The 26,285-nt window shown below is 46.4% G+C and overlaps 1 protein-coding gene across 1 annotated transcript; it reads right to left on the reverse strand.

The window, feature by feature from the left end:
* Positions 1 to 18,069: 18,069 nt before the first annotated feature.
* LOC119823668 (40S ribosomal protein S25-like) lies at positions 18,070 to 18,930 on the reverse strand. The gene is made up of 3 exons (XM_042055715.1): positions 18,894 to 18,930; positions 18,544 to 18,701; positions 18,070 to 18,486 (listed from the first exon to the last, which is right to left on the reverse strand). The coding sequence occupies exons 1-3, from the start codon at positions 18,928 to 18,930 to the stop codon at positions 18,070 to 18,072; spliced, it is 612 nt and encodes a 203-aa protein (XP_041911649.1).
* Between the last annotated feature and the right edge of the window lie 7,355 nt (positions 18,931 to 26,285).

Raw genomic sequence — 26,285 nt, forward strand, 5'->3', positions numbered from 1 at the left:
TTTCTTTGCCTTTTGACTCTGCCCAGTCCAACATGGCAGAGGTCCGTTCACTGCCTCTGAGACTGCCAGGTGGGAGTCATCCTCACCGCCCTAACTCTGGATAGCACCATGCAGCATATAAACCCTTTTTTATCTGAGTAAAAGCTAAATCTGCAATGCAGTGCACTGCACATCCTGGAAATATCTCTGTGTATGGTGGTGGGAATCTGTCATAGTCTCCTACCTGTCCAAGCCTAGCAGACCCAAACCGGATGCTTTCCCAGGCTGGGGTGCTGAGCAGCAGGCATGCTCTCAGCTACTTTCCTCCTAACCCTGAATGGGCATACAAGCACCTGGACCCAAAGTGTGTGGCTTGCCACACAGATTAGCCCCAGTGCGCCATTCTGTAAGCAGAGACCTCTTGTTCATTCCTGGTTGCCCAGACCTGAAATAACCACACAGAAACTGCATTAATTAAAACACTGATTAGTCTATTAGCTTATGCATATTTCTAGCTAGTTCTTACATTTTAAATTAACCCATTTCTATTAATCTATGTATCACCACAAGGTTGTGACCCACCAGTAAGGTTCCGTCCGGTGTCCAGCGTCTATCTCCTGCAGCAGCTACATGGCTTCTCTTTGACCTGTCAACATGTTCCTGCTTCTGCTCTGGACCCTGCTAATGAACCTCCACCTTTCTGATCTCAGCAGACAGCTACTTCTACCTCTCCAAGTTCTCTCTCTCTCTCTCCCCCACCAGTTGCTCCTTCAGCCTCTCCAGATCCCTCCTTCTCTCTGGTCCATGCCACAGGAGTCATCTAACTCTAGCACCCACTTTTACCCCTCCTCTAACGTGCAACCCAACCCTGACCAAACCAAGGTGGCTGCAGTTCTCCCGTTGCAAGAGGTAGCCAGTATGGATGGGCTCGTTGAGGTAGCCATTCCTTTTCTGCTCTCAGAACTCTCTCACATAGAATGAAAACTGGGTTCTTATACATCTAATTCTACCTCTTTCAGAAAGCAATTCCAGTACATTACCCAATCTTATAGTATTACCTTTCATGATGTTTTTATGATCCTATCTAATAACTTACTTCCTGAGAAGCACAGGTGAATTTGGGAGCAGGCCAAAGTACACGCAGATGAGGTTCACCAGACTAAAGCAGCATACTCCCCACCCTGGGGCAGAGGCAGTCCCTGAGAAGGATCCACACTGGGATTATAACACCTTAGGTGGTAATTTAGCTGGAGACCAGTTTATGACTTGCCTTCTGGCAGGTCTCTATAAGGCTGCACTCAAGTAGTAAACTGTAATAAACTCTTAGAGGTTATTCAGGATACCAAGAAAATCTGTCTGCATTTTTAGAACACCTCACCAAAGCTCTGTTACAATATACTAACTTAGATTCAGAGACTCCAGAGGGCAGACAGTTCCTTATGACCCATTTTTTCCCTCAGAGCTTCCCCAACAGTAGGACTAAACTTAAGCATCTGGAGAAGGGCCCCTTGACCCCAGAGGCAGAGTTGTCTTTTAAGGTGTACCATGCAAGAAATGATAAAACCCATAATCACAACTGTCAAATGCTAGCCACAGCCTCCGATCGGCCAACACATCTGACCATCCTGTCTGTGCTGTCCATGCTGTTCCTTTGCCCCCCTGGGGCTCAAACGGGCCCGTGTTTCAAATGTGGTAAAACTGGGCACTGGGCCTGGGCATATTTTAATCCTCATATCGGTCCCATGAGACTGTGTCTGAGGTGCCATAGAGAAGGGCACTGGGCAGTCACTTGTCCTTGTGTACATTGTGATATGGAGACATCAAACCCAGACTGACCTTCTAGGTTTGGCCATGGATGATTGAAGCTTCCCAGGCTTCTTTGACCTGACAACAACTGTCATCTGTAATAGGGAGCCACAGGTAAATATCACAGTATCAGGATGGTCCATCTCCTTTTTCTTGGACACCAGAGCTACATACTTGGTAATGAGGAAGTTTTGGTGACCTCCCTCTTTTTCTAGCTTCTCGATTGTTGGTGTAGAGGATAGCCTTATCTACCTCATCAGAACTCACCACTTAATTGCATTTTAGGGGTATTTACCTCACTCATTCATTTTAGTTATGCCAACCTTCCCCGGTACCTCTTATGGGATGAGATCTTTTAGTTAAAGTGAGAGCTTCTCTTTCGTTTGCTCTTTCCATTCGCCTCAGCCTAGACTCGCCAACAGCTCCTCTCCTCCTCCTAGCCTTCCAACTGTTAAGTCTGGAGCATAGCCCCAGCCCCTGGCATCCATCCCAGCCCCCTGGCCTGGGAGTTGCATTAGTCTGGACTCTAAATCCCAGCATGCCAGGTCCTGACCCTTCCCCACAGGGTATTTAAGTGGGCTCCCAGAGGAGAGGCACTTGGTTCTAGGTTTGCATGTGCTCCCCACCGTCCTGTTTCCCTGCCATGTGCTCAGCCACCCAAGAGCTCTGTATTTAATAAAAAGATGGGCATTTTAATTCGGTTTGATCTGACCTAATTGGATTTCTTTGCGCCGGCAGAGCCGCTTGTCTTAGGATTTTTTCCTAACACCAACCTTCCATTCCAACGTGTCATTCCCTTTGCCAGCCTCTCAGATGGATTCCCAAGTCTGGGACATCCAAAACGCCTCTGTTGCTAAACACCATTCCCCCATTGTCATCCAATTACAGGATTCCAGGTACATTATCCAAACTCAGTACCTTCTCTTACTCCAGAGTCTTAGAGGACTTTATCATCTCTGACCTTCTAAGGAAAAAAGCTACTTTGCCCCACCTCTTCTCCTTTTAACACCCCTATTCTTACTGTTAAAAAACCTAATGGAACCTATCACCTGGTTCAAGACCTCTGACTCATTAACTCTGCAGTGGTCCCTCTTTATCTTGTAGTGCCTAATCCTTACACACTTTTTTCTACTATCCCTCCAGGAACCTCCCACTTGCTAGTTCTGGATCTCAAGGATGCTTTTTTCTCTATTCCTCTCCACTTTCAATCTCAAGATAATCTTTGCCTTCACCTGGACTGACCCTGATACTCTACTCTCCACTCAACTCACCTGGACCTTCCTACCCCAGGGATTCCAGGACAGCCCACACCTATTTGGTCAGGCTTTAGCTTCTGATCTGCTCTCATTGTCTCTTCCCAAGTCTAAACTCATACAGTATGTGGATGATATTTTACTTTGCAGTCCATCCTTAGAGATCAGCCAAAGTAATACCTCTGCTCTTTTAAATTTCTTGTCCAAAAAGGGCTATAGAGTCTCATCATTATACTCACCTCTCCTGCACCAGGAACTCCATATGCTCTCCTTTCTGAGTCTTCCTTTTTTCCTCTTTCTCCTATCTGCCTTACCAATTTCTCTGTTTCTCCAATGTCATACTTAAATTTCCAGTTAACCATTCAGCCGTTGTTATAGGGACCATCATTAGACACCAAGCCTGAGGTGCAAAGACTGTAAGATGCATAGGTGGTAAGAAGCAATAACAGTTTAGGGACATTCACACCCCCAGACTCCAAAGGGAGACTCACAAAACAGATTTTAATATAGCAGGTTTATCATTGACTACAGCAGTGTCTCCTGGATGTTAAGGTCTCCATGATGCTAAAAGAAACAAGTGCCTTAAGGTTTGCTTCAGGTAAAACATTAAAAGGTCTAATAATTCCATTTCTTCCCCTCCCTCCTCTCTCACTATACAACTGTGCATAATCTTTTATTCCAACACTGTACCATCGTAACCATAAGCTTTTAAATTATCTCTTTAAATTTATCTCAAGCTCCAGAGAGTTAAATTGGACCCAACTGAACAGACCAGACTCACCCAGCATAAATATCATTTAATTCTTCTCTGGTCTCAGGGCCCCTGGAAAACTCCCTCCTCCATCTTGAGGACCCTGGAAAACCCCCTTCTGTCTTCCATTTTGGAATCTTCCTCCCTCAAACACCAGGATCTAAAATTTTTCTAAACATAATCTGTCTTGCCAGCCCCCTTTCAGGCCCAAGCTGCCAGCTGGACAGTTCCACAGAGACTAGAAAACATGGAAGTAACCAGCTACCCCAGGATGTGGCCCAACTCTCCAACACCCCAACTCTCCAACACCAACAAGCCATCAGGAAGTGGTCTCCAGAGACCTGATGCCCCATTCCCACCCACAGGTGACCCTAAACCCCCAAATTTTTATAATAAACAAAAGAGTGGAATGTTAGGTTTCCATCACACAGCGCTTTGGCAAAATATCTAGCCACTCCAACTATTGGTACTTTCAGGGCTATACATGCCATCAAGTGCTCAGGCAATTTACATAGCCACTGGGGGTCCTCAAGCCCTATACAATGTACATGCAGCATGGACACGTAATCTATGCATGATGCAACCACAGCTATGTAAGTCCCTGTGTGCATGCGCTGGGCAGTCTTTAAAAGCTGGATACTCCTGCTACGTGCTCTCTCTTCCCATCCCTCTTCTGAAGAGGTAATTATTGCCCCTCTCCTTTCCCCCTCTTTCCCTTTTCTTCCCTTTCCCCCCTTCCCTTTCCCCTCCATAACCCACTAAATAAACTCTATACCCAAACTTTCTCTCTGCATGTCTATCTCTCACCAGCGACAGTCTCCTACCCATCAAGGGGACCCGTGGAGGCCTCAGGTGGCCTGCTGCTGCCCCTCATGGGACCGCCGCCCTTCATGGCACTGCCGCCCCTCATGGGACTGGCCTTCAGTTCACCATGTGTTTATAAACAATAACAGTAGGTCTTAGCAGCAGGTAAATGCTGTGTGTCTCCACTTGGGTAATCCATCATTTGTTAATTGAGCTTCACTTCATGTTGCCACAACACAGCCAGAGTCCTGTGTATGCCTGATGAATGTTGATCGGTCAGAAGGGTTTTTAACTAGCACAGAATGGGGAGGGTGAGCAGAGGTGGTCATTGTCATCTGAGCATCTGGGTCACTTACCTGCAGGGGTGTCTCTGGGATGAAACTATTCATATTTGTCCTCTCTGAGAACTGTCTCTGGGAACGCAACACAATCTGTATCCTGTTGTATGATCTATAGCTAGAATAGGTGAACCAAAGGTGACCCAGCCTGCCGTCAGGGGCCTTGTCATCACCAGGCATCAAATGTGACACGTTTCCACTGTCCCCATGAGTTGCATATTCTCCCTATGTCGTGCGCTACACCCCTTTAAAAGGTCCCTGTCACATGGCCCTTTCTCTCCATCTCAGTAGCTCTGTATCTCTTTCTGCCCCTCCTCTCCCTGCTTCCTCTCTGCCTGAAGGTGAGGAAGTTCCTCCCCCACCTCTTCCAGCAGCACGAACTAAACAATATGAAACCATGAGTCAAAATAAATCTTTCCTCTTTATGTTGTTTTTCTCAGGCATAGTCACAAGCTGACACCGTGAGTCTGTGTGCAGGTAACTGGTCTGCTGAAATGGCTCCAGGGCAAGAAGCAGTTGGAATTTCCAGGAAGGCGACAGAGGGTGAGGAGCCCAAGAGCTGCTGTAGACGACATGTAAATGAGTGGGTGTGGCTGAAGTCCAGCAAAACTTTATCTGTGGACACTAACATTTGGATTCTATGTCATTTTTTTTGACTGTTACAAAATATTATTCTTTTGATACTTTTTTTTTTTCATAAGTATGAAAACCATTCCTAGCTCTTTGGAGCTACAAAAACACACATGGGACTGAATTTGGGTTGGTATTCTAGATCATGACATTTAGCTTTTCTGGGAAACAACTTAGAAAGAGCCAGGGCCAGGAGGGGCAGGTCATCAAGCTTTCTCTGCCCTTGTTTACAAAGCAGAGGAGGGAGCAGGGAGGATCTGAGTGCTGGGGCCTGGAGTCAGCCTCAGGGCATAGTTCCCCCCTTCCCAGCCTGAGGGTGACTCCTTCTAAAATAAATCCTGCACCCAAGGGCCCTGGCTCAGCTTCTACCTAACTTGTGTCTGGAGCGTTGAGTCTCTGAGGCTGTGGGGTGAGGGGTTGAGAAGATTGCTTATGACATGGGTGGGACAAAGCAACAACAGGTGGAGGGTTGTGACACTCTCCGCCTGGTGATTTGATTCAGTTGCCAGCTCATGGCGGCGCCACACTAAATCAGCGAGGATTACTGCTTTAGCACCTCTCATCACCATAGGCAAAGGATGACACAAATGAGGGAATCCAAACTCAGAGTGGTGAAGTCATTTCATCAGAGACACACAGCTATAAGGTGACAGCCACAGGATTTCAGTCCACTACAACTGTATCATTATTGGATATTCAGGAGTGACACAATCGAACCTTTTCTGGTTTTCAGGAAGATGGTGGGCCACCAGGGCATTTGTCTGTAATGAAAGTAGCTATTGTTAGGGTTTAACATCAGAGAATACCTTGGTGGATTGGGGCCAAAGAATGCCACATAGATCACATTACACAACAGATCTCACACAAGAAATTTAATGGGGGGGGGGGCAAAAGGCGACCTCAGAGCCATTCCAAGAACCCATCTCCTGAAACCAGGCAAGTTATGCACACACACACACACACACACACACACACACACACACACTGCCTATAGCTTGTTCAAATCTTGAATCAAGGTCAGAGGCATGTCCTGATGCAATGATGCATCTTCCTGGGCCTCCTAATTTCTTCAAATTGGCTAGGAAAAACAAAGATACCCTATTTCACAGGAAGTCACTTCTGAGAGTAGAGTACAGGGAGGGAAAGACTTCAAAATAATAGTCTTGTGCAGTGGGAACAAACACAGTATAGCCTCTAACACTACCTCACCAGATATAAGGCAGACTACAGGAAGTTGGGAATCTGGACCATCATAGTGACTTTAATATCTGCAGCTTTTCTATTCATTAATAAGTGTTGTTAGCATGTCAGAATGGAGCCTTGACTCTAAGTGTACAATAATATTTGAGTTTGTTATGCCTTTTTGTTATGTTCTGGTTTGTCCCTTTAAGAGACAAGCCATGCCCACTCCCCCCACTCCCCTACCCCACCCCCTCATCCGATGAAGCTGATTTTCAGCTTCCAGCCTGAGTCTCTCTCTCTCTCTCTCTCTCTCTCTCTCTCTCTCTCTCTCTCTCTCTCTCTCCTCTTCTCCCTTCTCCACTTCCCTTCCATAACCCACTAAATAAATAAATATCCAACTTCACTCTGCATGGCATGCCTATCTGTATCGGTCTCTCACCTGTCACTTGGGATCTGTCTGCCTTTGTGGCCTGTTGTGGTCTCGGGACCCACTGCCCGCTGCCTGTCACCACTCAGGGACCTGCAGCGTAGTCTCATGGCCCATTGCCCACTGCCGCCACTTGGGGACCTGCAGCGTTTTATTTAAATAATTTACTTAAATAATTTCATTACACTATGGCATTACACCATGCTGGAGAGAGCTGGGCAGCTCGTCTACTGTACAACCTCAGGACATGCTCTTTGTGTCACTGTTGTCTGTGTCCGTGTTGACAAGGAAACTTTTCTATAGCAGGATTTCTCAGTCCCTGAGAAGGCACAGAGCAGTCCTGGGTGACATTGCCTCTTAGCCTCCATTTTTTTTTTCTTTTTAAGGATGGAAGTGGTAAAAAAAAATAACATAAAAAATAAAATTAAAAAAAAAGATGGAAGTGGGCCTTGGCACATAGTAGGCACTCAACAGGTCAAGCTGTTGAGTCTTTCTCTTGGACCTTACACTAGAGCGTGAAGGATTTGAGGGCAGGGTGTGCTCTGGCCCAGTCACATGACTGCAGGTATTCAGTTGACAGAAATAAACAATTCGTTCTCAACTTGAGCTCGCTCTTTGTCCCTTCCTTCTAAACAAGTCTGCATCATATGTCACACGCATTTGGAACCGGGACAGCACATTACTTATTGATTAGCCACAATCTTTTACTGGCTTCCTTGTTACCTTTCCCTGGTGAGTCTGCATCTCCGTCTTGGGGAATAGACTGTTCTAGAAAGAGTGAATTTTCTATTACCTTCCGCTTCCTGAGGTGTGGCTCTCTTTCTGTTGGGAACACTATTACAGATGAAAGGGCTTAACAGAGAGGCCTGTCAGTAGGGTTCAAAGTTATGAACCCCCATTTTCCTCCTCTCTAGGTGAGTGGACCCATTCTCTCCGTAGAAGCCATCAGAGCTCTTCCTTTTTAGGGGGATTCCAGCCACAGATGTAGAGGAAGAGAAAAGTGGATGGAAAAAGGAAAGGAAGAAACCTCTCAGGTGCAAGGACAGAGCCAGCAGCCTGCAGACAATCACTGGGGACAGGCAGCTGCCTCATCCCAACAGGTGCGAGGATGTGTCAGGCCACACACAGGAGCAGGGGAGAGGTGACTGTGGAGAAAGGTCCTGCAGGGCTTCCTGGGTTGCAGGGCTGTAGGAAGCCCTGGGCTCGGAGCTAGGGCTGAATGGCTCTTTCTGTCTGAAAACAAACGCAGGCCTTGTTTGCAGGTTTGTTTGTGTCTTTTGCGTCCCCCAGGCGCCTTCTGTTCTCCTCCCCCAGGCTCAACCACAGGCAGGCCAGAGCTTCCAGAATTTCCGGAGCTTGCTCCTCAGCTCAAGCCAAGAGCAGAGAGCCCCTGGGAGCCCAAAGTGGAGAAAGGGTTTTGCCCTTCCTAGAGCAGCCTGGCCTCAGCTTCCAGAGCTTCTAGGTTTGGCATCGCTGCAGAAGCAGACCCCTGCTCCCCACATTCATCATGACAAGGTGATTAAATAAAAAGGGACTTGTGTGTGAGGCCTGTCTACTGTATGCAAATGCAGATGGCTCTGAGTGCAGTTAAATCGGGCAGGTCCATCAGTTGCTCTGACATTCAGGTACTTTCACCCTACAGCCTGAAGCTAATCCCATCATAAACGGAAGAGTTAGCAAAAGCAAAACCTGTCTGCGGAGTAAGGAGAATATTCAGGGAGCCAGCTTCAAGGCTGGGCACCATGCTGGGCTTCACAGTACCTCGAGCCAATTGTACAGATGGAACAGAATTCATTGATTCTATCACTACCATCTCCTGACCCTTCAAGGCCCAGCTTTGCAGCCAGAAAAAAAAAAAAAAAATCCTGAGGCACATAGTTCAGTGCTTTCTCAGCTCTGTGACTGAATTTGAACCCAGGCCTTTCTATACTGTCTACACTCCTGCTCCCTGGATCAAGGCTCAGCAGGCTTGCTCTCAGTCAACTCCTAATTGGGACTTATTTCCCTGTTTTTTTTTTTTTTTTTGGTTTTTCGAGACAGGGTTTCTCTGTAGCTTTGAAGCATATCCTGGAACTAGCTCTTGTAGACCAGGCTGGTCTCGAACTCACAGAGATCCGCCTGCCTCTGCCTCCTGAGTGCTGGGATTAAAGGCGTGCGCCACCACCGCCCGGCTTATTTCCCTGTTTTGAAAATCAAAAGTTTCAGTACTTCCTATCTACTGGGTCTGCCCCCAGAAGAGAAGATTTACTTCTTAAAATGGGCATAGTCCACTGGCCTGACATTTCTTCTCATCAGCTGAAGATGATCTCAGGCAGGTTCTGCTAGCATTATCTTCATTTCAGAGATGGGGCCACTGAACCTTGGAGCAGTTAGGAAACTTGCCTAGGGCACCACACTGCTGAGAACTGGAGCTGGCCCAGAATCTGCTCTTCTTGTAAATGTACCACACCAGAATTCACACTGAAGGCACTGCCTGGGGATAAGAAGATTACTGGAGAGCAGAGCCTGAAGGTAGGGTGTGTGTTTGTGTGTGTGTGTGTGTGTGTGTGTGTGTGTGTGTGTGTGTGGTGGTGGTGGTGGTGGTGGTGGTGGTAGCCATTACACAGATGTGGACTCCGAAGGTGGGGGAGGCTGTGTAGTGCAAAGCCTAGAGACTGGCAAGTACCTCACACGTGTCCAGAGCTATAAGATGAGGAAGGCATTGCGCAGGTGCAGAACTTAAAGGGGGCCGGGCCACTGTACCCAGGCAGAGCCTCCAGGGTGGAGAAGCCATTGTCCAGGTGCACAGCTTGAAGGTGGGGCAAGCCATTATACAGGAGCAGAGCCCAAAGGGGAGACATTCCACCGATGTGGCGCCCTGCAGGTGGGGGAGGGGGGGGATGAGGTTACTCAAGGGCAGAGTATTAAGACCAAAAAGATTACACAAGCTTGGAGCTGGGAGGGAAGAGTCTAGAGGTGGGTGGGGCTGTTGCACAGGTGCACAATCTGAAGAGGACACATTCCACAGGTACAGAGCCTTCAAGGGGGCCCTGTACAAACGCAGAGCCTGGAGGCAGGAGGCCCAAAGCTGGGGAGGACTTTGCTCAGCTGTAGAGCCTGAAGAGAACATTGCTCGTAGCTTAAAGTGGAGGCAGCTGTTGCAGACTAGGGGTTGAGAAAGCAGCACTCCCATCCCCACCCTCCACCAAAGAACAAGGAGGTGGGAGTCTGCTGTTGTACAGGTAAGGAGCTAAAGACGGCCAGTCTTCATGGGCAGAGACCCTGGGCTTTGAGGGGAGTCATGCGCAGATTGGTGTTACTCTCCTGCAGAAGGCGGTGGAAAGGCAGCTGGTTGCAAGGCAACAGGGAAGAGCTGATACACTTGGCTGGCTTGCAGACATTGAGGACATTTGAGTAGGCCCTAGTGTCAGTTTCTCAAACAGCCTTCCTTTGGGAGATCCTCTACCACAGCCACATAGCTGGCATCTCTGCATGACTCAGAAGCCACACATCCTTCTGAAGGCATGTGTGGGCGGTTTGATATAAGCCAGCAACAGTGAACACTGGAAACTCTACCCACATCTCCACTGAGCTGTTTTCTCGTGTTTCCCATAGGGGCCCACTCTACTGCCTCCCATCAGCTTCCTCCCAGTGGCAACTCTGCACCCTTTCTCTGTCTCCCTCACAGAGCAATGGAGTCACGGGCTCTTATTTCCCTAGGGTGTGTGAAACAAAACAGTACCAGGCAAGGCAGAGATACTGTTAAGTAAAAAATAATAAGGAAGGCGGCTCCACTGGCGCAAAAAAAGTTCAATTAGGTCCAATCAAACCGAATCAAAATGCCCATCGTTTTATTAAGCACGATGCTCTTGGGTGGCCAAGCGCATGGCGGGGAGACAGGACAACAGGGAGCCCATGCAAGCCTGAAACCACATGTTTCTCCCCTGAGAGCCCACTTAAATACTCTGTGGGAGTGGGAGGGTCAGGACCTGGCATGCTGGGATTTGGAGTCCAGACCAAAGCAACTCCCAGGCCAGGGGGAACTGGGATGGATGCCAGGGGCTGAGGGCTACGCTCCCAACTTAACAGATACCTACTGCAGTTTCTAGCCATAATTCTGGGGCTCTCCAGACTGAGCAATGGGGATGGATGCCCCTTAGCTGGGCAAAGGTCTTCAGCCAGGGGTAGAATTATTCAAAGGGTATTCTGTTAAAGGGAGGGAGGGATGGGAGGATGTAGAGAGGATGTGAGACCAAGGGATTCCATCTTAGCTTATGAGTGAAGCCAGGTCTACAAAGGAGTAGCAAGGGCAAGGACAGTGGGATGATTTAATTATCAGCTTGACTAAATCTGGATTCACCTAGGGAATAGGCCTATGGAAATGAGAAGATTATCTCACTAACTGACGTGAGAAGACTCATTCCTTGGGCAGAGCATCAGAGACCGTGTAAATTAAGACCACAGATGCAATGTGACCAGCACCCTCAGGCTCTTGTCACCATGACAACCGGCCTGCTCATGGCTTACTTTTCCCTTGCTGTGATTAAAACAAAAACAAAAACAAAAAACTCTTTTAAAAAACAGCTTTGAGAAGAAAGGTTTTACCTTGCTGACAGTTCCAGAAATGCATATAGCCCATCATGGCAGGGTAGGAGTATGAATCACACTTCACCTTCACACAGGATGTAGACGATCACACTGCACCTGCACATAGGAAGCAGACAGAATCACACTGCACCAACCCACACAGGAAGCACAAACCCAGAGACAGGGAAATCAGGTCTGCCTACAGACTCTCAAAGCCTGCCCCCATGGCATACTTCCTCCACCAAGGCTCCACCTCCTAACCTTCCTAGACCCCACCGCCATCTGGGGACCAAGTGTTCAAACACACGACGGTGACAGATGGAGTAGGACACATTGCACATTCAAACCACAACAGACTCCACCCTGGAATCCTGAGCTCAGAACACCCTTCCTCCCTTATATGGCCTTTGTCTGACTGTTTTATCATAGCAACAGGACGAGAACCTGAGACAGGCTTGCTTGCTTCTCCCCGGTGGATGGCCATCAGTAGAAGATGCTGAGCCTTTGAGGCCTCATAGCTCTATATTCTCTGTGCTGTAACAACATGCCTGGAAGTAGGTTATTTATATAGTGAAGATTTGCTTTTCTTATGGTTCTAGAGACTGGGAAGCCTGAGGATATGGTCCTGACATACAAATGATAACCTTTCTGTTACAAGATAGCATAACAAAGTATCATATGTGAGATACCATCACAATCTCATCTAGTTCCAATGGCCTTACAAGAATCTCACTTCCAGATGCCATCATCCTGTGAATCTAAGTCTTCAGCATATAAAAATTGGGGGATACATTCAAACCATAGCAAAGGGTACCGGAACACCAGGGTCACTTTGTCATCTTTCCTTTCAACTGTGAACATCTGGGTGCTAGAGACCACGAATCTGTCCTTGCTCTGTTCCCAGGTCTGGGCCCCAAGCTGCTGTCTTTTTGGTGCTTTCCTGGAGGTTGTGCAGTCATTGTAAAATACTTTCAAAGGATTTTTCTGTGTTGCCCTCAGGAGTACTATTATCTCCATTATGCAGATGAGAAAGGTAAAGCTTTAGAGGAAAGGTCAGCTTGCTTCATCCCTTGGATAAGTAAATGGTTAGGCACCATCGCCCTCCTGCAACAGGACCGCACGTGCTCAACCCCTTCTGGCAGTCTGTGGGCTTCCGGAATGCTCAGCTGAGTTTGTTGATGAAATTAAATGAGGTGACCTAATATAAGGGATTTAATGTATGACTAGGTATTTAGGAGGAGCCCAATAAATAACAGTTTTTCTAAGGAACTCCTTGTCAGTTCTTCTGACAAAGTTGCTTGAGATACAGCTACATACAGTCCAGACACCCCAGGATGCTCAGTGATTGCCTCAAGTTCAAGGGCCCTGAGTTCCCTCAGGACCTGAAGATCTAGTCCAGGCATCATCCCATAGAGGAGGCCCTGGAAAGGCTGTTGACTTCACTAGTTATTTCTATGAAAGGCAACATCGGAAGGTGAAGGTTAGGTCTTTTTTTCTATTTATTTGTTTATTTATTTATTTGTTTGTTTGTTTATTTCATACCATCCTAGTTCCCCCTCCCTCCTCTCCTCCAGCTCCCCCCTCACCTCATATCTGCTCCTCAGGATCGTTAAGGCCTCCCTTGGGAAGTCAACTAAGACTGTCTTGGCCCCTCATTGAGGCAGGACCAAGGTCCTCTCCCCCTGCCCCGCCCCCCCTTCACCCTGTGCCTAGGCTGAGCAAGGTATTTCTTCATAGAGAGTGGGCTCTATAACGTCAATTCATGCCTTAGAGTTAGATCCTCATAAGCTAAGATGGAGTCCCTTGGTCACACATACTCTCTCCATCCTCCCATCCCTCCCTCACATTAGCAGAATACTCTTTGAATAATTCTACTCCTGGCTGAAGACCCTTTCTCGTGGGGGTGCATTCCCATTGCTCCATCTGGGGAGACCCAGGATATTATGGCTAGACCCTGGGTGGAGTAGGTGTCTCTGTCTTGCTGGATCTTGACAGCACTGCCCATTGGCTTCAAGGGAGTGATTGTACAAGTACTGCTTGGCCATCACAGTTGTGCCTGGTTGACTTCATTGGTCATGGAATAAATGTGGGTATTAGAATTCATTTGGAAACAACCCTATGGTTCATCCTGCCCCTCCAGCTCTGGCCTGAGAGGCAGCCATATTTTCTGGGAGGATCCATCATCTGGAGGGAATGAGGCCACCAAAAGGTCACCTTCCCTGTGGAACTTCAGGAATGAGGATAGACGCAGTAGTGTTGGTGAGTATGCATTAGTACATTTGCTCTAAGACTTTACACGCGTCAACTCACAGATGAAATGACTGCCGTCCTCATTTGCCTTTGTGGGTGACGAAGCTGTAGGCCCATATTTCTATTTGGTATGGCAGCCAGGCTCTAAAGCCATAGCCAGTATCTGAGGATGGTCACATACCCTTCCAGACAGGCTGTCACTACCTAACAAAATGCCAGAATGTTGTTTTGCTCCTTTCTTTGTAATTTGGAGGATGCCTGATAGAGATGCTGATTCAAGCCTGCGTGACAGGTAGCATACAGAGCAGACAGGTAGTTGTGGACATGACTAAAAGCCATTCACCTGGTTACCTAGGAGACAGAATGCTAATGTATTTCCTCTCAGTTAAGTTTTGGTATAAAGACTGCTGGGAGAGTAAACAGAGGAATTCTTCAGGATGTGAACTCAGGACTTCATGAGGGACCTCTGAGAATATCCCTCCTGATAAAGTCATGTGAGTTGTGTCTTTATTTCTGTGCTTCCACACTGGTCCAGAGAGAGATAGTTTATATTGGGGTCTGGTCGAGAGAATAATTGAGGGTCTGGGCTAGCACTGGACCCCGGCAGGAAGCCATGGTTCAGAAAGATTGAATAATTGACCAAAGGTCACACAGCTCTGTTAGGTGGGAAGCTGGGGCTTGGTTGTCCCCATCACCTAGTTCCTCTCTTAAACTACTAGTGGGGAGAAATGGACCAATAGCTGGATTCATGGGGCACAAACTGATTTATAATATGGGACCAGATCTCTGCTGAGGGGAGATTTCTGCTCTATGAGAAAAGCTTGCGTCTCGAGGATAAATGCATTTCTTCTAAGACAGAGGGACTAACATTGGATCTAGACAGTGTAACACAATATGTCTGCCTGAGTTAGAATAGTTAGAGGAAAACACCCCCAGCCTGCAGCTTACCCACACAGTTGGCAGCAGGCTGTCAACTATGATAGTACTATTCTGTAGGTTCCTGCCAGTATTCTCTTGCAGTGCTCCCTCACAGTGCTCCCTCACAATGCTTCCTCACAGGGCTCCCTCACAGTGCTCCCTCGCAGTGTATTCTCTCAGTGCTCCCTCACAGTATCCCTCACAGTTCTCCCTCACAGTGCTCCCTCACAAATTCACACCGAGGAAATCCTGAGAGGGCCCTGCGGCTTGTGTAAGGCTCAGCTTTGTTCTTCTTCCCTTTATGATTTTAGACTGGGGAAACAAGCAGAAAAAATGAAAAAAAAATTATTCCATATTTTTCGCCTCCTCTCCATTTGTCTGGAATATGTGGGTTTAAAAAAATTAAGAAGAAGAAATGAAAGGAGGGAAGGTAGGGGGAAAGGAGAGAGGGAGCGAAATCTGACTCTTCTGGTGAGCTGCCCCATAGGATATATCATGATCAGAAGTTCTAGATCAGATGTTCAGCGGATCAGAGAAAGTTCTAAAAGGGACATCCCTTGTCTCCCCTTTTTCTTCCTGGTGAACTCTAGAAGCTGTTGTTTTAGTCCTCCCAGAGGCAGTCCAGAACAGAGAACAGCACACATCTAGATTCCAGTGCTGACGAGCCCCTTGGGAAACCTAGGGCAATGACTATGGATAGCTTCCCTAAAGGGGAAATAGCTCATGTTTCTCCAAGAAGGCGTACCAAAGGCATCATGGGCCATCATATTGCATGATATAGAAACAAGCTTGGTTTGGGATTCTTCTTCTTCTTCTTCTTCTTCTTCTTCTTCTTCTTCTTCTTCTTCTTCTTCTTCTTCTTCTTCTTCTTCTTCTTCTTCTTCTTCTTCTTCCTCTTCCTCTTCCTCTTCCTCCTCTTCCTCTTCCTCTTCCTCTTCCTCTTCCTCTCCTCCTCCTCTTCCTTCTCCTCCTCTATTTTTAAAAATTTTCCTTAAGTGGACTTTTAAAACTGTGAAGCAATATTGTCCATATGCAGCTAGAAGTTGGTTTAAATATGAAATGTCCCCATAGGCTCCTGTGTTAGAACTTGGTCCCCAGTTCGTGATGTTGTTTGCGAAGGTCATAAAATTTTTAAGCAGTAGAGCCTTGCTGAAGGAAGTATGTCATTGGGAGTGGACTTTGAGTTCATAGGGCTGGGTTTTTTTGTTCTAATATTTTTAATTGAATAATTAAAAAAGGAACTACATAATCATTTCCATTCATATAAGGGATAACCAGTCAAGTAGCCAACACGATCATGAGATGATGAGTGAAGAATGAATGAAATTCTAATACATTTTAGGGGATAAAGTATGCATGTAATAAATAGAAATAATACTTATCACAGAGACATAAAAATGTTTGCTTTGTTTCCTTGTCTCATAGCATAGGGCTGGTTCTTGTTTCCTGTTCTTTCTCTCTGTTTAGAGATAGGGCTGAAATGGGATCACTCTGCTTCCTGATGGTCAGGCCAACCTCGTGTTCTGCTGCCATACCTTCTCTGTCATGATGGACTATATCCCCCTCTAGAACCATAAGCCAAAAGAAACCCTTTCTCCTCTAAATTGCCTTTTTAATGGAATATTCTATCACAGCAACAAAAAAGTAACTAATATACTAATCAACCAGAAATCTATTTGTGTTTGAAGTTAATCTTTTAGTGCTGGGGACCACTGTTAGGCTGTGAAACACCCCTATCTGCCAATAAACCCTTATATTATTGGGCCTGTTCAATTCTATATCATGCAGTATGCTGTAAACCAATATAATTATTGGGGCCAAACTGAATTGCAATTAGATATTATAGTAGGATTTTTAGCCTAGCTGCCTAAAGGATGCATAATAGCTTCTTCCATGCTTCACCTAGCCAAGAATTTCTGTACAGCATTAGCTACCATCTTATACCATTAGGTATTCTTATGGCTTGCAGTTGTTACTTTCATTATTGTTGTGTCAAAATTCCTGACAAAGATGACTTAAGGAAAGCAAGTTATATTTGGTTCACAGTCTGAGGGTACTGTCCATCATGACTGGGATGGCATCTTGGAAGGAGTGTAGGGCAGCTGGTCACATTGCTTCTGCTGGCACCCAACTTTGTGTGTGTGTGTGTGTGTGTGTGTGTGTGTGTGTGTGTGTGTGTGTGTATTTAGACCAGACCACAGCTCATGGAATGGTGCTGCTGAATTAGGATGGGTTTTTAGGCTTCATTTAACCCAGTTAAAAACCTTTCATAGATAATGCCCAGAGGTATGTCTCTAAGGTGATTCTAGATCTTGCCAAGTTGACAACTAATTTTAGCCTTCAAAAATACTTACTAAGGATGGTGGACTAGAATTGACAAATGGGGCCCGAGTTGATAACCAACAGAGATTCATGCACATTAGTTCTATTTATTCTGAAGCAGACCCTACTATGCCTACTAAGCTAGAAGTTTCTGGGGCTTTTGTTGAATGAACATGGATCTGATTATAACTGACAGATTTTCTCTTTTACCCTCTATTAGGCCTTCTGGCATTGATGATGGTCTCTTTCCATATGCTGCCAGCAAAGATCTAGACGGGTACATGGAAACGGAATGATGTCATGCCATGTAATTGCTTAGAACACACTACTGATAAAACCCCCAGGTCTGCTATACAGGCATCTTGTATCACTAGACTATCAAGTGGAATGTGGAATGGCTGCACTATCATAAACAATCTGGGGGAATTTCCAGTTGCTTTTTAACTAATGTGGGAAAGACATTTGGTACAAATGGCCTGGCCATTTTCATAGACTTCTATGGGGGATGGTTAATTCCTGACCCTTTCCAGCTTCTACCTTTCATAAATAAGACGAGAGAGATGATGTGCCAAAGATGACAGAGAAAGACCCTGGCAGCAAAGCCCCCTGATTCCTCCTGTTTCCCATGTTTGGTAGCATATGTGTTGAAAGAATATTCAAAGTAATTATAGGAAAAGCATTCCCAAAGTCTCTGCTTGGATATGCTTGGGAGACAGGGACAACACCCTACTATTTTTTATTTTATCTTTAGAGAGTAGGGAATTCTAGAATGCACCAGAATCTAATCTTTTTTTTGATTTAATAAAGTTTTATTTTTCCAAATGTACAGCTGATTGAACCTGTTCATGCATCTTCACCAGCAGCTGGCGCATCTCCACCCTTTGTGTTTCTGGTATAAATTACTTGGGCTCTGTGCTTTGAAACCAGCTTGATAAGCCCTTTATTAAGGAGCTCCTGAAGGGCTTCCCTGGCCAAGGAACCGCGAATCTTCAGTCTCTCAGAGACCACGGCTGGAGTAATAAGTTTATAGTTGGGAACTTCCTTACAGAGTTTGTCGTATGTAGCCTTGTCAAACAGGACTAGATTGTTGAGCTTGTCCCGAACTTTGCCTTTGGACCACTTCTTCTTTTTGGCCTTGCCACCGGACTTATTTACTGGGTCTTTGTCTTTTTTGGCTGACATTCTGGCATCTTTCTTCTTCTTATCATCCTTGGGCGGCGTGATGAAGCTCGGAGAGTGGCGATGACCACTGCAGTCTCCCTAAGATGTCAGGGAAAAAAGGAAAAAAGCCAGAATCTAATCTTATTAAACGCCCACTTGCAGAGTTCTGTTCATATTTCCAGGTCCTCGAGCACTTCCCTTCTCCTCCAATGTCAGGTAGGTTTCACCAATGAGGAACCTGGTGGAAAGACAGTCCAGGCACTTTACCTGTAACATGAGATCCGATAGTAATGCTTCCTTTCCCTCTTCCCTATCTGGAAAAGCAGGCAAAAGGAACATAAGCCCTAGCTGTTTGCCCTTTCAGCATTCCAAAGCAGCCTGCTTGATTTGGCCATGGCCAGGATGGAACTCATTCACAAAACACTATTGTCATTGTGATTAAAGAAGCATTTTAAAGGGATGTGTAGTTTTTTTTTTGGGGGGGGGGGGTCACACTGAGGACATACAGTCCATCATGTCCAGGAAGGTACATTGGTGAGCCATGGTAGCAGAAACACGTGGCCACTTGCTCACACTGAGTGCTACAGGGAGCAGATGGAACATGGGACAAGAAGTGGGAGTGGACTATAAACTTAGACTTCCCAACCCTTTGACCCTCACCTTGAAGGGTTCCACAGCTTCCCAGAACAGTGCCATCAGCTGGGTACAAGATGTTCAATTGTAGAAGCTTGTGAGGGGCATTTCACATTTAAACTGACTGCTTATTTATCCAAGAGCAAAACATCAAGTGAAGTGTTGGCATATAAAAGAGTTCCACCAGAGCCTGAAATGGAGTATAACAAAGGCTTATTTATTTGGGGGAATAGCTTACAGTAAGGGTAGCTATCCACAGTCCTCTCTCTGCGCGCTGGGAACTGAAACCGAATCCAGCAGCCAAGAGGCCCACTCAAGCTTCCGTCTGCATTTATAGAACATAAGACCACACCCAAAGTGGGCCAGTATCTTAAAGGTAGTTCACTGAAGGACTTCCGACAGCACTGAGGTCTATAGAAATAACAGCTCAGCTAAAGAAACAGAAGGGTCAGGCAGTACTCAACTTGGAACCCTTCCTCCGTCCCCAGAAGCCAGGTGACCTCCTTGTGGCTTCACAGACTTATAGACAGAGAAAAGGAAGAATAGTACGTATATAAATGGTTTTTTCAAGAGAAAAAAATAAAAATAAATAATAAGATAACTCTCCACAGAGTGCTGGGGCCTAGTGAAGGTAATCAAAAGGTTTGGCTTTTCCCTTCCTTCATTTTCACCTGTGCTGTGGATTCATGAGCAACTTTCTGCCTGTTCTCATTGGGTGGTGCCCCGGTAAACAAAGCCCAAATAGGCTCCCTTGTTCCTTCCATCATGTGAAATGGAGTAGAGAGATAGGTTTCTACAAGGTCATCAAGCCAACTGGTCTACCAAATTGGTTCCCAGTTTCTGACTGACTGACTCTACTTGGTGTAAGGACAAGAGGTATCTGAGTAAATGTCATGAATATGGGGGGAAAGACCCCTGAAGTCCTGTGTGGCTTTCACCTCTAGCTACCAGAATGACCTGGGCAATTTGGTGAAGTTCATCGAGTTTCAAGGGTCTGCTTTGTAAACCAAGGATCCTAACACACTCACCTTCCTGAATGTTTCAACAAATCCCAAGACTGTCCAGGGGTGGGACAGAGAATGATCTGGAAGGAGCAGTTTTCTGGGTGGAAGGTCACCCACAACGAGGGGTACAGAGGCTTAAGTTTTCATCTATGCTTCACTTGGGGAGGGGACAGTCTGTCTTCCTTCCACCCTGCACACAGCAGGCTGACCTTTGCTTTCCATGGCCTTGGTCTCTTTACTGAGAGGCATCCTAGGGCCATGGCCTGCCCTAGAACATTCCATGGTCAGTGATTGCCAACCTGACCCCACGCAAGGAAGTGCAGCAGATTCTGCCCTAGTGAGGTAAGTGGGGGTGACCTTGGGCTGAGGCAAATGATTTTCAGATGCCTGTAGCAGCAAGGCTTCTACAGCCACAGAGCATCCAGCCCTACAACAAGACGCTGGTGTTAACGCATTGGAAAGCATAAGTATTTGCATATTCATAATGACTAATCTTAGTTGAAGGCTTATTCTGTGCCAGGGTCTTTGTGTGCTTACACTATTTATTTCACTTGCTGTTTCTGCAGACTTTGGGATCCAGTGACATGTCTGCATAAATTGGCGCTAATCAGCAGCAGCTAAGTGTGCCTGAGAATTGAGAACACACTTGGTGCAAAGCAAGACTTATATAGCACACATCATTCCAGGTATACACAAGGTTTGCACACCCCCTCTCACTTAACTTGCTTATCTGACCACAGTTAGCATTAGTGTATCAGTGTGAGTACTGTAGCAGAGTCTCCAAGTAACAACGGCTTAAGTAGTACATACATTTAAATAATGCAAAAATCTAATGACGATTCCAATGTATATTTGAGTAGGTATGACAGAGCTCATATAGTGGCTCTACAGTAATCAGAGCCTAGGCTTCTGCATCCTGTTCTATCATCCTCATCACTTACGTCATATGTTCCAAGATGCCCACTTGCTTTGTACCAGTCACACTCATTCCAGGTAATAACAAGAGGGGAAGGGAAGTTTCACTCAATACCTCTTCTCATATCCTAGTAAACAAAATTGAGGGATGATGTGGGATTCCCCTCTGTATGCTGTTAAGATGTTTTTATTACCATTGGTTAGTAAAGAATCTGCTTTGGGCCTATAGCAGGGCACAATATAGCCAGGTGAAAAAAATCTGATCTAGAGAGAGAGTAGGCAGAGTCAGTGAGATGCCAGAGGAGAAAGACACCTGTGTACCAGTACAGGTAAACCACGAGCCTTGAGGTAAAATATAAAATAATAGAGATGGGTTAATTTAAGATGTAAGAGTTAACTAGAAATGTGTCAAAGCTATTGGCCAGGTGTGGTGGCCAGGAAATGAATGTGCAGTCTCCTCCCAACAGAGGAAGTTGCGATCTTGATGGTTTCTGGCGCCCTCATCACCGAGAGGCTCAGAGGAGGCTTGCCGAATGGCTGTTGGTGGAGCCTCCTTTCCTTGTCTTCTGAAACACTGGATGCTGCTGCAGGAGAGGTGTCACTGTGGTAGCTGGCTCTTCCTAGTATGTTACTTTACTCTTTTTTATTGCTGGGATCAGATACCTCGCCAAAGCACCTGGAGGAAGGATGTGTTTTCTCTCACAGCTTGAGGGTACAGTCCATTGTGATGGATTAGTCACAGTAGCCAGAGTGTGAAGCAGCTGATCCTGTTGTACTTACAGTCAGGAAACCAAGAGAGATGAACACTGGTGCTCAGTTCCCATTTTCCCTTTTATTCAGTCCAAAAGCCCATCCTAGAGAATGATGCCACCCCAGTTAAGATGGTCCTTCCCACCAGTCTAGAAACTCCCCCAGAGACATGCCCAGAGGTTCATCTCCAAAGTGATTCTAGGTGCTGTCACTTTCACAATCAGTTAACCATTGTACCTAGAATGTGTAATTCAAAGAAAGAGTTGGGAGGAAGCCATGTTGCCTCTAACATCATGGCTTGGACAACAATTTTTCTGCCAGTGTCACCAAGAGCTTCTCATATTCACATGGGATGGGGTGAAGGGGCGGGGGGTGTGAGAATCCATCTTTCAATAGAAGGAGCCTCTTCACCTATAAGAGAGCAGTAGCGTCTGCCTCCAGGGGCCAGGAGGGCTTTAGAAGAGGTCATAGACATGAAAAGAACCAGGCTCAAAAAGAGCAAGAAAGAAAAAGCAATAGGTGCTGCCCTCTGCTTGCCCCCCAGGTAGGGGTGACCTTGCTCTCTTGTAACTCTAGGGTGTTCTGAGTATTCACGGAGTATACATGGAGTACCACTGTGAGGTCTCCCGAGCCTGGCATGTTTGTGAAGATGCTCATAGCTATAGTGTAGTAATTAATTCAAATCCAAGTGAGTGGGTAGCTCTGTGTTGAGGGATGGGGAGTGTTCTGCTTCCCCGCTGGCACAGCACTGGTTCCCATATGGAACCACATAAATACAACTCCTCGCTCGCTCCACATGCCAGCTATGATGACTGACACGTGCTGGAGGATGCTGCAGAATTTAAATGACTTTTCATTACTGCATGTTGGCAGCCTTTTATAGTTTTATAACATATAATGATGTAGTTTGAATATGTGCCCCCCAATTCATCTGCTGGATACTTTTTACTCAAGATAGTGGTGCTGAGGTTGGAGCGAACATGGGACTCTGTCTTTAGAGCCCTGTCCTTGTGGTGAGTGGATCCATGCTGTTGGCACTAATGAGTTTGTTTTGAAAGTGATTTGGGCTCCTTGCCTCTTCCTTACCCTTCTGTCTCCCACTGTGGGCTGACTCACCAACATGGTCTTAGCCAAGGTCAACTCCTTGACCTGGGACTTCCCAGTCTCCAGAATGATGAGAAATGATGGATTTACCTTATAAATTTAGCCTCTCCTCCCATCATGGTTTGGCAACACAAGACACTAATCAGATTCAAGTGGAAGGTGTGGTGTCATGTTTGCTATAATGGATTCTTTTAGGACAAACATCACCATAGCAAGCCAGGGAAGCTCTGCTTTCTCTGTTTGTGTGTAACCCTGCCCACTCACCCCTCCTGTGACGATCAGGTGTCCGAATGATGTAAGCACTTGGCAGAAATCTTTTCCACATCAGCGTGTCCAGCCTCTTGACATCATAACATGATGTCATCTGCACAGTTCGTGCTCAAGAACAATGTGATTGAGTTACCAAAGGGGAAAAGGAGATCACAAACAAATCTCACAATGCTTTTTATTAAGCCTTGTATTGAACCTCACTCAAAGCTATTCTGGGACTCACAGGCTGTAGCATGGGCTTGCCTGTGGCATGTTATCACCAAAGATAATTGTTGTTGCTGTTAGAGTTGATTACAAGGGTGTCTGGTCTCCATTTCTCAGGGCTCAAAGAAGACAAACCCAGGAGACTGAAGGCAAGGATGGATAAAGGGGGAATGGTAAAAGGAAAGGCAGATAGAATGCAGAAATACATCAAACAAAGAATAAAAACAATAGAGAACCAGGCTGGGCAGTTGGTTTAGTGAATAAAGTATTTTCTTTCTCTAAAACTATAAGCATGAGGACCAGCAGTGCATGTGCTAGGCATGTGTGTGTGTGTGTGTGTGTGTGTGTGTGAATGTATGTGTGCATGGATATGCACATGCATTGGAGGTTGGTTCATGTACTAGGTTTGTGTGTGCATGTGTGTGTGTGCATGGATACACATATGCATTGGAGGTTGATTCCCTCTCCAGTGGCTCTAGTGGCTTGGTCACATGTCTTTTTTTGGTGCATAACTTCCAAGACCAACCAATCTCTCCCTACTCTAGATCTTTACACCTCATCCAGCCAGACACCCCAGCCTCCCTACATGTCTAGACTGCTTCAAAAATCAACTGGACCTCTCCTCTCTTCCTCTGGCCTTTCTCTGAAAATCCATCCTCTGGAGGGTTACTAACTGCAGCAAAGAGCAACCACCATCCTGTTCTAAGCTGCCCAGGTGTGTGTGTGTGTGTGTGTGTGTGTGTGTGTGTGTGTGTGTGTGTGCATGTGTGTGTATGTATGTGTGTGTGTGTGCGTGTGTGTGTGTGTGTGTACCTTAGCTGTTATTTCTCAGACTCTACTCATCTTGCTTTAAAAGACAGGATCTCCCACTGGCCTAGAGTTCACCAAGTTGGCTAGACTGGCTGCCTGCCCAGTGATCCCTTGGGATCCATCTGTCTCCACCTGTTCAGTGTGGAGACTACAAGCACAGGGCACTACATCTATGTTCTGTTTGTTCATTTGTTTGTTAATATGGGTCCTAAAGATCAAAGCCAAGGCTTCATGCTCTCAAGGGAAAGCCTTTGCTGACTGAGCCATCTCCCCAGGTCCTCTCCAACCCTTCTGTGGCTTTTTAGGACACGTGGTTGAAAAACAGCAACAAAAATAGACAAGTTGGGTCAAGTAAGTCTGTTTGATTCCAAATCACAATCTGCTTCAGATACCAGCTACTCTCTCCTGTGTCTCATTGTCTATGCTCCCGCTTCTGCTTCCTCTCTCCATTCAGCTTCTTGCCCTGAAAACATCCAGCCTGAATTAATCCCTCCCCACCCAGGGAACTTCCCTCCGTACACATTCCCTCCTCTCCCCTTCCAGGTCCTCTGTCACACTATGAACCTTTCCTTCATACCTTGTCACCACTGTACAGTCACTTGTGTATCTGTGGATTTCCATCTGCTATAGAGCTAGGACTTTGCCTTATTGACATACGTATTATGTATACGTATCAAGCATAAGTATTGACATTATGTATGAGAGGCGGTGGGGCGGGGGAGAGAATTCAGGAAATTCAGTCCTCTACAGGAGGACCTAGCTACAAAGGAGAGGCCTGGCATTGGGTTATAGTTCTTCCATAACACATAGTAGGTAATAGTAGGCACTAGTAGCAGTGCCACCAGAGCCCTTCCCCTTTAAAGTGTAGCTCTTATGTCACCCCATGGGGGCTACTGAGATCAAAAGGTCTGCCCTAGTGTGGGACAACTTGTGGTGGAAGGGATTCGGCCGTGCACATCCTAGAGGCTGGGTCCCAGGAGTGATGAGAAGACACAGGGAGATGCAGCTGTGGAAGCAGTCAGTGCACCTCACAGGGCCCTAGACACACAGTGGAAACTGGCTGAGACCACAGGATCTGTAAACCAAAGCATGTTTTAATTTTTTTTTTAGTTTATTATACTTTTTGTATTTTAAATTAGGTGTGTGTGTGTGTGTGTGTGTGTATGTGTTCAAGTGCCTGTGTAATCCAGAGGTGTCAGATCTCCCAGGAGTTATGGAGGGCTGTGAGCCACTTGACACAGGTGCTTGGGAACTGAATTCGAGGCCTCTGTAAGAGCGCTATTCACTCCTAATCACTCAGCAGCCTCTCCAGGCCGCAGATGGCTTTAGGTACTCATCATATTCTACTCGCTGCTTCATCTTCCCAGTTGCTTGTCTTCCACAGAAGCAAGTGCTGATGGTCATTTGTCTAACTGTAAGTCTTGATCACTTACATCATAAAGATGCAGGCTCCGAAATAGTCCGTAGAGGCTGCTCCTGTGAGTCAACAGTGGTCTTCACTGTCCTGTTATAAAAGGCCAGCTGTGTGGTGGCCACATGCATGGACTGTTCATGCATTACGTGGTGTCTGTCCCCTGTGTTTGTAGTCTCCATAGCCTATGCCAGCTGGGAGCTTCATCTTGCAGGAACATCAAGCCCGTAACTTACACACAGCACTTTTGGGTCCAGGGGAATGGAAGGGCGAGATGGTTTCCACCCACCTTCACTTCTATGTCCCAGAATAGTGAGACCCAAATCCCCTCCATTCCTACAGGAGCCCTCATTCCAGGCTGGCAGAGTCTTTGGGGGCCTTTATAGTGAACTTAGACAACGAAGCGTAGGCGCTATAAAGATTCCAAGAGCTGGCCAGAACAACCCAGGGACTTCCCTGCCTCCTTGTTTGTCCCTGGTGCTCTGCAGCCATTCTATGGCATCTGCCCATGCCTTCCTTTTGCTCTAACCCCAAACTTCATCCTGTTACAATGACTCTCAGCTCTCTGGTAAGCCATCATCCCTCCATCCTTAAGGTGAGCTCTCTGTCCTCAAACTCACCTTGACTTCACGCCCATGTTGAAGGTATAGAATAGGCAAGGAGCAACATGTGGTATCTCGCTAATCCCCAGACATCAGTTTTCATATAGGTAAACTGGAGGCTGAGAAGGTGGGTGGGATGATTGCCCAGGGCCAGGTAGACTGAACATACCTTCACATCTGGCCCTGGTCCAGCTT

Source organism: Arvicola amphibius, chromosome 9 (assembly GCF_903992535.2).
Source record: "Arvicola amphibius chromosome 9, mArvAmp1.2, whole genome shotgun sequence".
Lineage (NCBI taxonomy): Eukaryota > Metazoa > Chordata > Mammalia > Rodentia > Cricetidae > Arvicola > Arvicola amphibius.

Bases quoted from the DNA above. Each gene is read 5' to 3' on its own strand.
- LOC119823668 (XM_042055715.1), bottom strand. From the start codon at position 18,930: ATGGCTCACCAATGTACCTTCCTGGACATGATGGACT. The intron at 18,702-18,893 runs GTATGTCCTCAG...CTGCTTTTCCAG, and splicing joins CTTCCTGGACATGATGGACT to ATAGGGAAGAGGGAAAGGAA. The intron at 18,487-18,543 runs GTGGGCGTTTAA...CTGACATCTTAG, and splicing joins ATATGAACAGAACTCTGCAA to GGAGACTGCAGTGGTCATCG.